The 12,500-nt window shown below is 40.4% G+C and overlaps 2 protein-coding genes across 3 annotated transcripts in view; one reads left to right on the top strand and one right to left on the bottom strand.

Moving 5' to 3' along the window:
* LOC138028540 (uncharacterized) overlaps positions 1-4,400 on the top strand; it is a 16,197-nt gene extending 11,797 nt beyond the window's left edge. Inside the window, exons 14-18 of the mRNA XM_068876127.1 lie at positions 685-803; positions 2,150-2,253; positions 2,534-2,663; positions 3,399-3,518; positions 4,276-4,400. Coding sequence (XP_068732228.1) covers positions 685-803; positions 2,150-2,253; positions 2,534-2,663; positions 3,399-3,518; positions 4,276-4,359 — 557 coding nt within the window. The 3' untranslated portion in view covers positions 4,360-4,400. The remainder of the gene's footprint in view (positions 1-684; positions 804-2,149; positions 2,254-2,533; positions 2,664-3,398; positions 3,519-4,275) is intronic.
* A 289-nt stretch (positions 4,401-4,689) lies between these two features.
* LOC138028539 (uncharacterized) lies at positions 4,690-11,838 on the bottom strand. Of its 2 annotated transcripts, XM_068876126.1 has the most exons (4): positions 11,734-11,838; positions 7,959-8,751; positions 7,281-7,463; positions 4,690-6,213 (listed from the first exon to the last, which is right to left on the bottom strand). In XM_068876126.1, exons 2-4 carry the CDS (start codon positions 8,635-8,637, stop codon positions 4,823-4,825), a joined length of 2,253 nt encoding a protein of 750 aa, XP_068732227.1. In that variant the 5' UTR covers positions 8,638-8,751; positions 11,734-11,838; the 3' UTR covers positions 4,690-4,822. The 2 variants fall into 2 exon arrangements, with proteins under 2 accessions (XP_068732227.1, XP_068732226.1); XM_068876125.1 differs by having other exon boundaries at positions 7,281-8,751.
* Positions 11,839-12,500: the final 662 nt, after the last annotated feature.

Genomic DNA, 12,500 nt, shown 5'->3' with positions numbered 1-12,500 from the left:
AGCTCCGCCACTTTTGCAGCATCGCGGGTCCAGAAAAAAAACCTTGCTCAAATCAGTCGCATATATACGACTAAACCAGTAAGTCTTAAGTCGTAAGTCAAAATAAGGAGAAGAAGCCAAAGAAGAAAATTTTGCTCTACTTCCACCATGTTTTTATTTCTTCTGTTTTGGCACCACAATTTCCACCTTGGCCGGGCCCACTTCTCAGCGTTGCATTTGGCTCGTTCTTCCGCTTCTGCTTCTGACTTGGACAATCTAATTTTCACTGGATTGTAAGCGGAATTGGAAGGCAGTTTTCACTAGGTCATACGTTCTTATGACTCCGACTCCAATTTCATCGCTTGGGAAAGCCAGCCTTTAGATAATCATTGGTTACATGTCTTAAACATGTAACTTGCTACAGTATAGTCACGAGTCAGTCAGATAACAATACTATTAATAATAATAATAATACCAGCTATGCGGGGAGCACAGGTGATGGGGGTATGGCAAATTTGTGGGGTATTCTGCTGATTTCCATTGATACCAGCTTCAGAGCTGGCTTTGGTCTTTAAAAGATAGACCAGTATTGTTCAAAAAATTTATGTTTTGGTCCTTTTTAGGTTCTTTGAAAACTAGATGTTACCATTCTTTGTGTTTATGTTTTACGAGAATACGTGTCACAATATTATGTTTCTTTGTTAGGCATTGCTCTTATGACAACTGCAGTAATGGCTGCTTGTGATCATGGCCTTGTCGCTAAGATTAAAAGAGTTATCATGGAAAGAGACACTTATCCTCGCAAGTGGGGCTTAGGACCTAAGGTAGGAGGAACCTTTACTTTAAACTACAGTCATTGGAAACAATTACTAGAAGTAATATTAGTAATGCACTTTATCTGTGGGGTTATAGTGGCAGATTGTCTGCCAAGGGTGAACAGTGCATTGTTCAACTACTAGGTTGTTTTCTTGTATGAGAAATGTTGCTTCACGCTGTGTCTATGCAACGTGGTGCGTAAATAATACTCGTTAATACTAAAACAGTGGATAGCATTGAACATGCATGCGATTGGCAACTCAGCAACTCAAACTCCGGGGCTCCTTTGCTATTCATCTCCGAACAATTTGCACAGAATTTGCTCCCAAAAATGTAATCTTTGCAGGAATAAATTAGTTAGAAATTAATCATCTTTTTGTGCTATACTATCTGACTGTTTTAGTACATGTATATACCAAAACAACTATTCACCTCAGTTTCCGTGGCTAGTGGAAGCTAGCAACATACTATTGTGTTAATTCTGCAACACAGTAGCATCTTGTCCAAGGAAAGTAGCACTCTAGTCTCTCTCTCTCTCTCTCTCTAACGCTGTCGTGGGCTGAACCCACATAGCACCGGCACAGACTTTCTCCAACACTCTCTGTCCTTTGCCAGTGTCACAATCTCCTCAAAACTATTCCGGACAGGTCCTTTGTTGGCTGGGCCGCCGCTGTCCTGGTGGCTCCCAAGACAGCGGTCTGTGTGGCAATCGGGATGGCGACATGCAGACAACATGCCCGAACCAGGATATTTGTTACTCCCTCAAGATATAACTTAAGGGTGGTGCTCATTAATACATGGATATTTTTGCGCAGTTCAAAACTATGCGGAGAAATCCATAAATAAAATTGGGGGTAACCACGCATTTGACAGAGATAATAAGGCTTCAATTTGGAAAAGAATGCCATACCATGCTTGGTATTTTAAACCTTTTCACAAAGATTGTGGGGTTACCCCCAATTTTCTTTTTGGATTTCAGTAACACCTGCTAACATCTGCTTTTCCCGCACATTCAGTGAACCGCGCAAAAATACCTTTGTATTAGTAGGCGCTGTCCTTAAGCAATAATAAGAACTTGCCTTTTCAAACTGGGGAAACGGTATTGAAGGTATTAGTAGGCCATGCCAAACTTGTGACATTCAGGAGTTTTATTAGAAGCTGGGACCCGGGTACCAGCACCTGTAGGACCTACGCTGAGTATAATACCCACCTTTGCTCAAAGGAGGTCTCAAGATCAAAAGCCAGACTATATAATATAGGGGTGCCCGCTTACTCTATCACTAGGTCCCTTCTACTCTAAAACTTAACGAAACCCCTGGACATTACACTGATCTCTAAGGTGATTTACTTTTAGGCTCTTCAAAAAAAGCAGTTAATAGCTGCGGGAAAACTGGACAAATATGGAAAACCCAATGACAGCACACCAAAGAAATGGATTGAAGAACATCCAGATCTCCGGTACTGTACTGTATGTTGTACAGGAAGGAAATAGCAAATGCTGCTTAACCCATTGATACCTCAAACTCCCTTGGATGTCCCCCAGTTGACGAGTAAAACCTGTCACGTCTCACTCCCAGGCGTCAATGGGTTAATATTATTATTAATAATAATAATAATATTATTATTATTATTATTTTTATTTATTTTCCTTTTTTTTTTTAACGTTCAGAAATAACTGCAACACTTTGTTCTTTCTTATTGTGCAAGAAATATGTTTCCCCTTTGCTCTCTCCTCTAGTGAAAAGAAAACTCCAGTCTCCTCAGTGGAGCCCGAAGTGGAGGAAATGAAGGATGATCACGTAACACCTGGTAGTCCTGTGACCCCTGGTGTTCCTGTGACCCCACAAGAAGCAGAAGAAGGAAAGAAGGTGACAAATGTTGCATCAACTCTAAAAGGCGAAGTATAAGTGGAACCTGCCGTTACAGATTGTTTTTGTTTCTTTTACGGATAAACCCTGCTGATAAAACAGCAAACTGCATCATAGGTCACGAGTTGAAAAGTCTCTTAACGGGTTGGAGTAATAAGCCAAAGGATAAGACTTATGAGCTAACGGTTTTTAGTTAAACTGTTCATCATTTGGAAGTCGGATGCTTGATGCTTTAGTCTTTTAGACAGATTCGCGTTAGTGTTTGTTTTTTCAAGTAAGACTCACAGCAAAGTACTGCTCAGTTGCTTTCGATTAAATGGTGTTTAACTGTTTCGTAAAGAGCTTTGTCATCTAACGCGCATGCGCTAGTTGATCGAAAGATTTAAAAAACGTTGGCCCCATTTTTCTCAAATAGTTCGAGTAGCCTATTTCATCTGCTTCAACCGCGTTCCTCTTCAGAAAGTTTGCGGGCTTTTTTTGCTTACACACAGTCTTAAATAGTTACAGAATGTTTTTGGGGCGATAATTAAGATTTTGACTTGAAAGAATTTAATTTGTTGAACTGCAGTGTCCCGCGCTTTTTCGTATGCCCTTCTGATGACGTGGTACCTTTAATTCAGGATGCAGTTTTGACATAAATTGGTTCAGTTTTTAATTAATGGAAACGTTTATGTGATGTGATTGTGTCAGAGAGCAAACAACAATTGACTGGTATATTTTCGGCTTTTGTAACAGAGAAAGCGAGAAATCGTTCCAAGTGATGACGAAACGCAAAGCAAACAGGAGAAAAAGAAATCCAAAAAAGACAAAAAGAGATCCAAAGAAAAGGAGAAAGAGAAAGAAAGCTCGGACGAGGTTAGTGTGACGTTTTTGTTTTAACCCTTAATTAAAGTTCGAAGGGAGATAAACGTCAATTTTCTCCTCACATTATTTGTTCAAAATGAACAGGAAAGGTTCCAAGAGTTAAAAAACTCATCAATGAGGAGAAAACACTTTGATCCTGCAACATATTCTCCATATTACTTTTATAATGAACTGTACAGAGATCATTAAGGAGAATTTCAGTGTGGATTTAGGGCTTAAGGGGAAGCATCGTTTTAGTTGCCATTTTTTAGAGAGATTAAGAAAACAAGGATCAAACCACTTAAAATTGTAACTGTGTGGTTGCGACTTTCTGCTCACCTCACATTGTTCTTAAAGACTGCGTAGGAGAGAATGTTCAGCTGTAACACCAAGCAGTGGACTGTTTTATCTTGCGTCTTTCAGGTATTAACGTCGTGTTTCTGCTCAATGGTAGCATTAGTTGTTGCCACATTGCGTTTAGCCGTAATTCTGACCAATCACATAAAGCGAAAATGGTGGTTAAACCGATCAGAATTTAAAGCATAAACATGTAGTTCAAAAAGGCGGGAAAATATGCGCGTGCAACTCGCGATTGGTTTGGGGGTTGGTTTTACTTTTCTTTTTATTGGTGGAAAAAAATGGAGCGAGAATTTAAAGCCAATCATTGGGTGTACGAGTAGCAAGCGTGCAATTGCTTCCGTCCTTCAATTTTAAACACAGAATTGGAAAGATGACCTAATCAATTTATGTCTTCGTTTCGCCATCACAGGAAAAAAAGGAAAGAAAGAAGAAGAAAAAGAAAAAAGAAAAGGAGAAAGAGAAAGCCAAAGAATCTGACTCATCTGAACAATAAATGATCTGAACAATAAATGATCAAACCTATTTGCATGAAAACAACGGTTATCAAGTTCACTGAAGCATAATAAAGTCCCAAGAGTAAATAATAGGAAAAGACCCCAACCCCCCCCCCCCCCTCACCAAAAAAAAAGAAAAGAAAAGAAGGTATAGCATTATGGATGGAGATGGGGGAAATAATGAATTTAATTTTGATGTGACCAACACGAGAAGTGTCATATTTAATTTTGACAATGACGTCACGACCTCGTTACCTCGTTTTCGAAAAATATTGTTGGTAAGAATCATTCTCTTTCGGATCGATGAAGACTGGGGATACGGAAAACGGTAATACGGCCTCCTTTTCCCTTTTTATCAATCAACTATTAATTGGCTTCTTGGTTTTTCCAGCTGTATGAGGTTGGGCAGTATAGACGAATTTGGTTTTAATCTTATCTGTAAGACCACCCTGTCAGTGCCTGTCAATGAACTGACGGGCTCCTAATAATGACAGTGACTTCTAAGTTTGTGCTCAAGTAATCCGTTTCAACCCGAGCAGAAAATGCGAATTTAATGCTTCCTGCCGGTATACTAATTGTGAAAGGAAGTTTTCTGGAAAGTCTCAAGTTCTCATAGGTTGCCGATATCTCTAAAAAAAAATCATCGTCTTTACAACTATTAGCAACTTCTATAGCGATACTCTGTCCTTCACTGTGAATCCGCTTTATTAGAAACAAGCATTTGCTTTCACCAATATTACTGGCTTTTGGATTTTGCGAGAGAAACGTCGTGTATTCTTTCCAAGGAATCTTTTCCAATCTTCTGGTTGGAGCAATAATGTCTTTGCTCTCCGAACATATGCAAAGTCGAAGTTGTACCCCAACGTCAGCGCATTTTCTGTACTTTCCATACAATGTTAATCTATCAAAATCAACGAGCTCCATTTCCAGTGAATTCTGTATCTTCATATCTTTAGACTTTATCTCTACATGGAATACGTCTTCTTGGTGTTTTACAATGTTTCCAGCCGTAAAATAGACGTCTAAACTTGTAATAAGAGCACCGTCTGATTTCGAAATCCGTTCGCGCACGTTTGCGAACCACGATGCACGGAGTCTTTGACAAGAGCGTAAAACTGGATGTACCTTTTTTCTCTGGTTTGCACCGTGTAAAAACTGTGTTTGTATCATGTTGTTAAGCTCGCCAACTGCAAACTCCACGATTGCGATTTTTGAAGAATCGTTTGTGGTGGGGCTATCCCAGCCTTCACATACACAAAAGTTAGGAGTTTTCAATTCGACATCGTTGCACGTTCGATTTAGCGATATCGGAGTGAATATTCCTACGGGTTTGACGAATCTCGATATGGACCCAGCCAATGGCAATAGAGAATGGTGCAAGTCGATCATCGTCAACAATCTCCGCTGGTTCACTTCCAGCGCGGTCATAGCCTCCTTTCCAAGAAGAGCTGCGACCTTTTGTGGTACAATGATAAACAGGCTTGGATGAAACATTTCAAGGCGACCCTCCAGAATTGATGTGGTATACTCGGTATAAGTGTTACCATGGTCTGCAAGGAGAATAGTCAGCGTATTTTGTTCGGTTGCCATGGAAGCCACGTAATGCGCAAGATCGTTATCCAGGGACTGGGTCCTTCGCCCAATGTCATCATGGCCAACATTAAGAGCAGTGAAAGAAAATAATGGACGAGCCTTTCTGTCTTTGCTTATGGTCTTCAACGTGTCTGCTGTATACTGAAAGAAGTAGCTATGCTGTAGTTTTCCGTTGAAGCATATTTGATCTCCGTCAGGTCCATTGAAGGGAGAATCTATATCATACGACTTTAATATTTCACAGCTTGAATGGGTTAACCCTTAGACGGAAAAAAGTATATTTATTAACAGGGCATCAAACTTTTACATTAAGGACGGTGCCTGCTAGTTCAAAGGCATTTTTTGCCGGTTTATGAATACGCGGGAAAAGCAGATCTTAACAAGTGTCGTTGAAATCCAAAAAGAAAATTGGGGGTAACCACGCATTTTTCAAAGATAATCAACAATATTTGTAAAAGTCCTTAGAGTTATGAAGATGTGGTTGTGTGGGTGCCTTAGAAAGCCTGGCCATCGGCCTTGTGACCAACAGCTGATGGGACAATGGCTCTTCCAAGTTACCAAACCGGCGTCCAGCTTATGAGAAAAGCCGGAAAACTATTACTTTAAGTTATTTTAAGTTTGCCTCCTCCAAAGGCCTTTTGAATCAAACAAACGGGTAAGTGCTAGGTACCACTGATGGTATGTAACTGATCTTACACATAAAAACACTTCTCTTTTTTTCAACTACCCCTTATTAGTATCACTCAAATAGTGGACTAATGCAAATCCTGCATTTTAATTGGCTACGCTACTAGAGGACTATTAGTAATAGTCCTCGAGTAGCGAAAAGCGTGACGCTTTCTTTCGTTTTATTCCCAAATAAATATTTCTTCAACTTGCATTTGCTAACTTAATTATTGCATTTTCTGTCTGACTAGTTGGGTGATACTAAAACAATTAGACCCTTCGCCCTCAAGGGCCACGGGTCTAATTGTTAAATATGTACCAGTCTGTACTGTATTTATTACCAGAGAAAACGACAAGAATCTGTAGGGTGGCCTTTTTGTTAGCTTTGATCGGCGCAGTGTGACTATACACAGACTGTTGATGACACCTTTAATTTGCAAAAAATAATAATTAAAGAGATTTGGCATCCCAAACCCCGAGGGGAGGGGGGGGGGAGAGATTCCGTATGAAGGGGCGGGGATGCTCGTCGGTCGGAAAATTTGAAATAAACCCTTATAAGAGACCAATCTGGGCGTAGGCCAGGCTTTTTTTTGACCCTTAAGAGAGACCATATTTAAAACATTCTAGTTCAATGTTATTATTGAGAGTTAGTGAATTTTACCTGTACTGTCCACATAGTTTTCACGGAGTCTAAACCGTAAATCTTTCCAATCTTCGGCGTCGAAGTCTGTCATTAGTCCCCAGTTCGCCATCCAGCAAAGGTCCTCTTGCCACATGGTCTGGTAACCAGCCCTTTTGAAGTGACCAAACAGAATTCCCGCCTTCACTGTTGGACTTTCCTGCTCTGGATCAAAATCAGGCAAAAGGTGGCCGGTAAACAGAGCATGCTCATTATGAGTCGTATGCCCATGAACGGCTTGAAACAACTCAAAATCAAACACTTTAGCCTCTGAGGGCTCGTGGTTCGAACTCTCCGCCAGCCTCCGGAGTGTTCCGACTGTTTTCGGCAGAGACCGATAAAAATGCGATCGAGAGATGGAGTCTAATAGCACTATATTTACGTTTATGGTAGTTTTAGCCCGTAGTTTAGATGTGTGTTGACTCATCGACATGGCCGGTGGAACAGAGATAAGTTGTGATACAAGCGGCTGAGGTTGACGAAAATCAAAGCATTTGACGAACATAAAATTAAACTTATTTTCCGCTGTAAGAAGTGCGATTCGCGGCAACTGTGATTCGAGTTCAGAAAGTTCTGTAAAGTTCCTTGAGAATTTCAATAAGCCATCCTCAGGATCTACAGTATAAACGGCATAAGTCAGTGTTCCTTTGTATATCTTACCTTGGTTTATAAGTCTTTCGCAAACTTGTTCGTCGCATTTAACTGTGAACTCTGATGTCTTCGAAAACATTTTAGTTTTAAAAGAGCAGATGGTTTCCTCGTTCGGACTGCATTCCGATAACGATGGATCGGTTCGGTACAGCGCATGAGCGAGTCTACAAGCATCGATAGATGGCACATGTGGCTCGCAGGCCCCGTAAGAATGCTTATTTGAAGGAGTAAGAAAAAGATCCCAGCAGAAACGCTTTCTCAGTTCCTCAATTGTTGCATTCTTTAATAGCAAATCGGCGATGGAATCTTCTGATTGAAAGAGACCTGGATACACGCGCATGAGTACTTCATTGTTGTGATCAGGTGGAAAATTTTCCATTCCTTCGTAGCTTATGGAGTTCAATTCTCTGTTTTGATTGTAGGCATCAATCTCAGACATTCTCTCACGAAATGAATCGTGTTGTAACTTTGAAGCTACTAGTCTACTAAGAGCCAATTTAATCCCTCTTTCACGGTGATCAAGAACAACCGAGACGCGATCAAGCAAAGAGGAATACTCTGCTCTGTTTAATAAGTAGTAGTAGAACAGCCACAGGATCATAAGCATCAGAAACGAGAAAATAAATCTTGTTTTTCGAAGTTTTCGTGCTGCTGAAAACATCCATCTGAAAAAAAATCGAAATTCCATGGTCCTTCGCTTCACTTGGAATGACACGAATAAGTGTAAAGTAGATTACGTCGTTTGTGTTGGTCAATCCACCGTGACGAAAGTGTTTGAGCTACCTCCTTGCTTCTCCAAGTCCTATTAAACGGTAAAAAATGTTATCATCGGATTAACCCTTTTCAGCCTCTAAATGGTCACACTTTAGGACTGCATCCAAAGAGTGAAAAGCCGTTTTAAGTATAGCCGGCAACGTAATACAACACGGCAAGAAAATGCTCTGTAGTAATTTAGCTTCTTGATCCTTCTTGTTTTGAATGCAAGGAAGTTTTTAAGTACTTCAAATGCAAATTATGATCATTATAATTTTAAGCCACTTCGGTTTAACTGAACCATAAACTTGAGTATAAAAGTCGCGATATCACTGACTGCTGCTACCGACCCCACGCGGTTTATTCCCATTACATAATGTTGAAAAAAATTTGCTTTATTTTGAGTTTTGATCACCGTTGCGCCGATGAGTTAGTTACTTGAAGGTTGTTTGTCATCTCAACGAGTTTGCTGTCGACCTCGCAGGAAAGTTATGATTTTCATGAAATGTTAACGAAATAGCCATCGTTATTCTACCAGCCATTATGTTATTTTACCCTATGTTTTATATAAATAACTTTAAATTGGTTATCTCATTTTCCCGTAATTAGTCCTCCTAGTATAGTCATTACTGTTTTAGGAGCATCATGATTAAAGATTAAAGATTGGAAATTCCAAGATCAATGTCCAGTGGCGGATAATTTGCAAGTCCACTTTTTGAGCGTCACGACAGCCATGTTAAAGAAAAATCGTGCTCATGCTCATGTAGGAGGAGAAAAAGATTTCTTTGGGAGATCAAATTCTTTTCTGTAAATCTACTTACGATTTAAAAGGATGGTATTAGTTTCTGGTAAGCGCAAAATGCGGAGCTGCACCGAGAAAGCCTTCGGCAGGTTCCGTGTATCTTCGCTTGCTGTCATTGCAGTTTGGTTTCCCGAAACTCAGTCAAAGAGACTAGAGAGCTCTCTCTCTTTATCTCTCTCACCTTATCATCGTTTTCACAGCCTACTGATTGACCAGTATGCAAACAAGTATTTCGTAATGATTTTACTAACTTCTAACTTGCTTCCCAAAAAGACGTAAGGAACGTTTGACTCTCTTCTGACCTCGAACGCTAAAAAGTGATGCTACCCGTCACTTGGCGGCAAAAATGCCACGACATGAGAATTTTAAAGGCTTTTGTGGCTCGATTAAGATCTTCTAATTTAGCTATTACTTGTACTGACGCGGACGGAGCTCAAATTACTAAACCAAATGATGTGAACTTCCTTATTCGTACTGCGAGCCTTGGTGCGGTTGGTCAAAACGTTTACGAGATTTAAAGAGAGAGTGATGATCTCTATGATCGAAACAAAACATTCCGAATATAACAAAAGTCAACTCAACGTGAACATACATTAGACTCTATTGGATCATCAGTCACATAGTGGACACTTCAAATCGGCAGTATGGCCACAGAGACCAACTCGAAGTTGAATACATTGTTCCTATTCAGATGATTTGAAGTTAAATTAACATACCTGAATGTGAACCGAGGTGATTCCGGAAGTAACTGCAGAATACCCCGCCACATCGAGTCGAGTATCTTAAGTAGCTGGCTACGCGGTACGCGGAAAGAATTAAAGTCAAGATGGCGAAGTATCTTAAGTAGCTGGTTCCGCGGTAAGCGGAATAGAATTAAAGTCAAGATGGCGAAGTGTCTTAAGTAGCTGGCTTACGCGGTACGCGGTACGCGGAAAGAATTAAAGTCAAGATGGCGAATTATCTTAACAAGCTGGCTACGCGGTACGCGGAAAGAAGTAAAGTCAAGATGGCGAAGTATCTTAAGTAGTTGGCTACGCGGTACGCGGTACGTGGAAAATTTAAATTCTAGTGTACCCTAACCCAAACCCTAACCGAACCGTAAAATGAAAGCTAAAATTTTAAACGAGTGCTTAGGCTTAATTACTGAAACAAGTGCTTAGGCTTAAATTAAACAGTAAACGAGTGCTATATTCTTCTCAAGGTCTCGGTAAAAAGTCTAGTTAACCGAACCGTAAAATGAAAGCTAAGATTTTAAGAGTGCTTAGGCCTAATCGCTGGAACGAGTGCTATATTCATCACACAATTGTGTTAAAAAGCGTAGTTTAAGCGAACCGTGAAATGAAATCTTAAATTTGTAAAGAGTTCTTAGGCCTAATTTCTGAAACGAACGCTTAGGGTTAATCAGGAAACGAGGGCTATATTCTTCACACGATCTCGTTAAAAATTCTAGTTACCCGAACTGTAAAACGAAAGCTAAAATTTTAAAAGAGTGCTTAGGCCTAATACTGAAACGAGCGCTTAGGCTTTATCAGTAAACGAGTGCTATATTCAGCACAAGATCTCTGTTGTCAGGTTTTCTCGTTGTTAATACTGGTGACGCGCGCTCTTCCGAGTCCACAGTTCCACAGTCTCTTGTCTGTGGAATTACTCAGGCTTTGACACTTTAAGAACGAGGAATGTCACGGCGTACCGCGTACCGCGTATCCAGCACATATAACATCGCTGCGCCATTTTGAAATTTAGTTCATTTGGAATTTAGTCCAAGTGGCGGGGTATTCTGCAGTTAAGCCTGATTCGGCTCATAGTAACGTAGGTTGAAAAAATCGTGGAGTGCACTCGCTCAATGTTTAATAATAAAAACGCAAGCAATTGTTGTTCGGAGGGGGTATTTTACAATTCCAAATAGGGCAACCTTTGTCAGGCGGCCTGACAAAGTTAGCCTGATTTTAGCCAGTTCTGAGTTTGTGGAAACCGCCCCGTGAAACACGACAGCATTTTACTGACTGAGCGACGTGAAAAGCTGGCAGAACGCTAGAAAACATAATGTCTCGACTACTTAATTTTCATACAAAGTAATTCCTCACTCAATCCGCATACAATGTATATTCATAACTTGAGGATTGGCTACTTATTTTATAGATGATAGTGTAGATCAGAGGCTAAGAATAATAGGCACTAAAATCATGATTTAGGTGTTTTCCTTAGACTCTGTAGAACGGATTTACTTGCCAGTTTCAGCATTCCCCTTAAGTGACCGATCATCTTATTGGAAGTTCTACCGAGCGGTAAATCCCTGTTGGAGTCAAGCATGTTATATTTGTCAGAGAGCTTTTGTCCGGGCCTTACGTCGCGTGGTATCTTGTATATCTGTGGGACACTTATCAAACCCAGCGTTACATTTCACTGCCCAGCTAAGCACTTGGGTGACGTGGAAGAGATTTTTTAGACCTTGAAACTCGTGTGTCTCCCAAGAAAAAGTCTTGCCTAAATTAGCCCAGAAATGCGGGTTAGTATCGTAAACTGTCACTAGTGCGTGTTTTCAGATTTTAGTTTTTGGTGTTGCTTGATATTGACGGATCATTTCTTTGCTCGGAGTCTTGGAAAATTACCTCATGGTATCAATAGATTTAGTGGCACCAAGATCAGCTCTGGAAATGCTTCTGCGGGAGCTGAAATTTTGAAGAGTCGTAGTGGTGTTCACAATATTATTCTTTCTAGAAATACTGCAGGGGGTGTTACCTCTTGCAAGATGGCTGTAACAGACATAAGTGATTTGAAATCCCATTTAGGCTCTCATACTAATCGGGAAGTCAAAGGTCACCAAAGTTATAACGCGGTTGTTCAGAGGAGTTGACTGAAGTGACTGCGTCTTCGGTGTGTGAGAGAAAAACAAATAATTGTTCATGATTCTAAAAGAACCTGCCTTTGAGCGTCGCAATTCTTGTTGAAGGACTGTACTGTGTGCGTGTTTATTCGATGTTTATAACCATCACACG

The sequence above is a fragment of the Montipora capricornis genome, chromosome 13 (genome assembly GCF_036669925.1).
Source record: "Montipora capricornis isolate CH-2021 chromosome 13, ASM3666992v2, whole genome shotgun sequence".
Taxonomy (NCBI): Eukaryota; Metazoa; Cnidaria; class Anthozoa; order Scleractinia; family Acroporidae; genus Montipora; species Montipora capricornis.
The sequence above is the reverse complement of the archived record's forward strand: the minus strand, read 5'-3'. Positions and strand labels throughout refer to the sequence as shown.

Bases quoted from the DNA above. Each gene is read 5' to 3' on its own strand.
- LOC138028539 (XM_068876125.1), bottom strand. From the start codon at position 8,637: ATGGAATTTCGATTTTTTTTCAGATGGATGTTTTCAGCAGCACGAAAA. The intron at 6,214-7,280 runs GTAAAATTCACT...TTTCCGTCTAAG, and splicing joins AAACTATGTGGACAGTACAG to GGTTAACCCATTCAAGCTGT.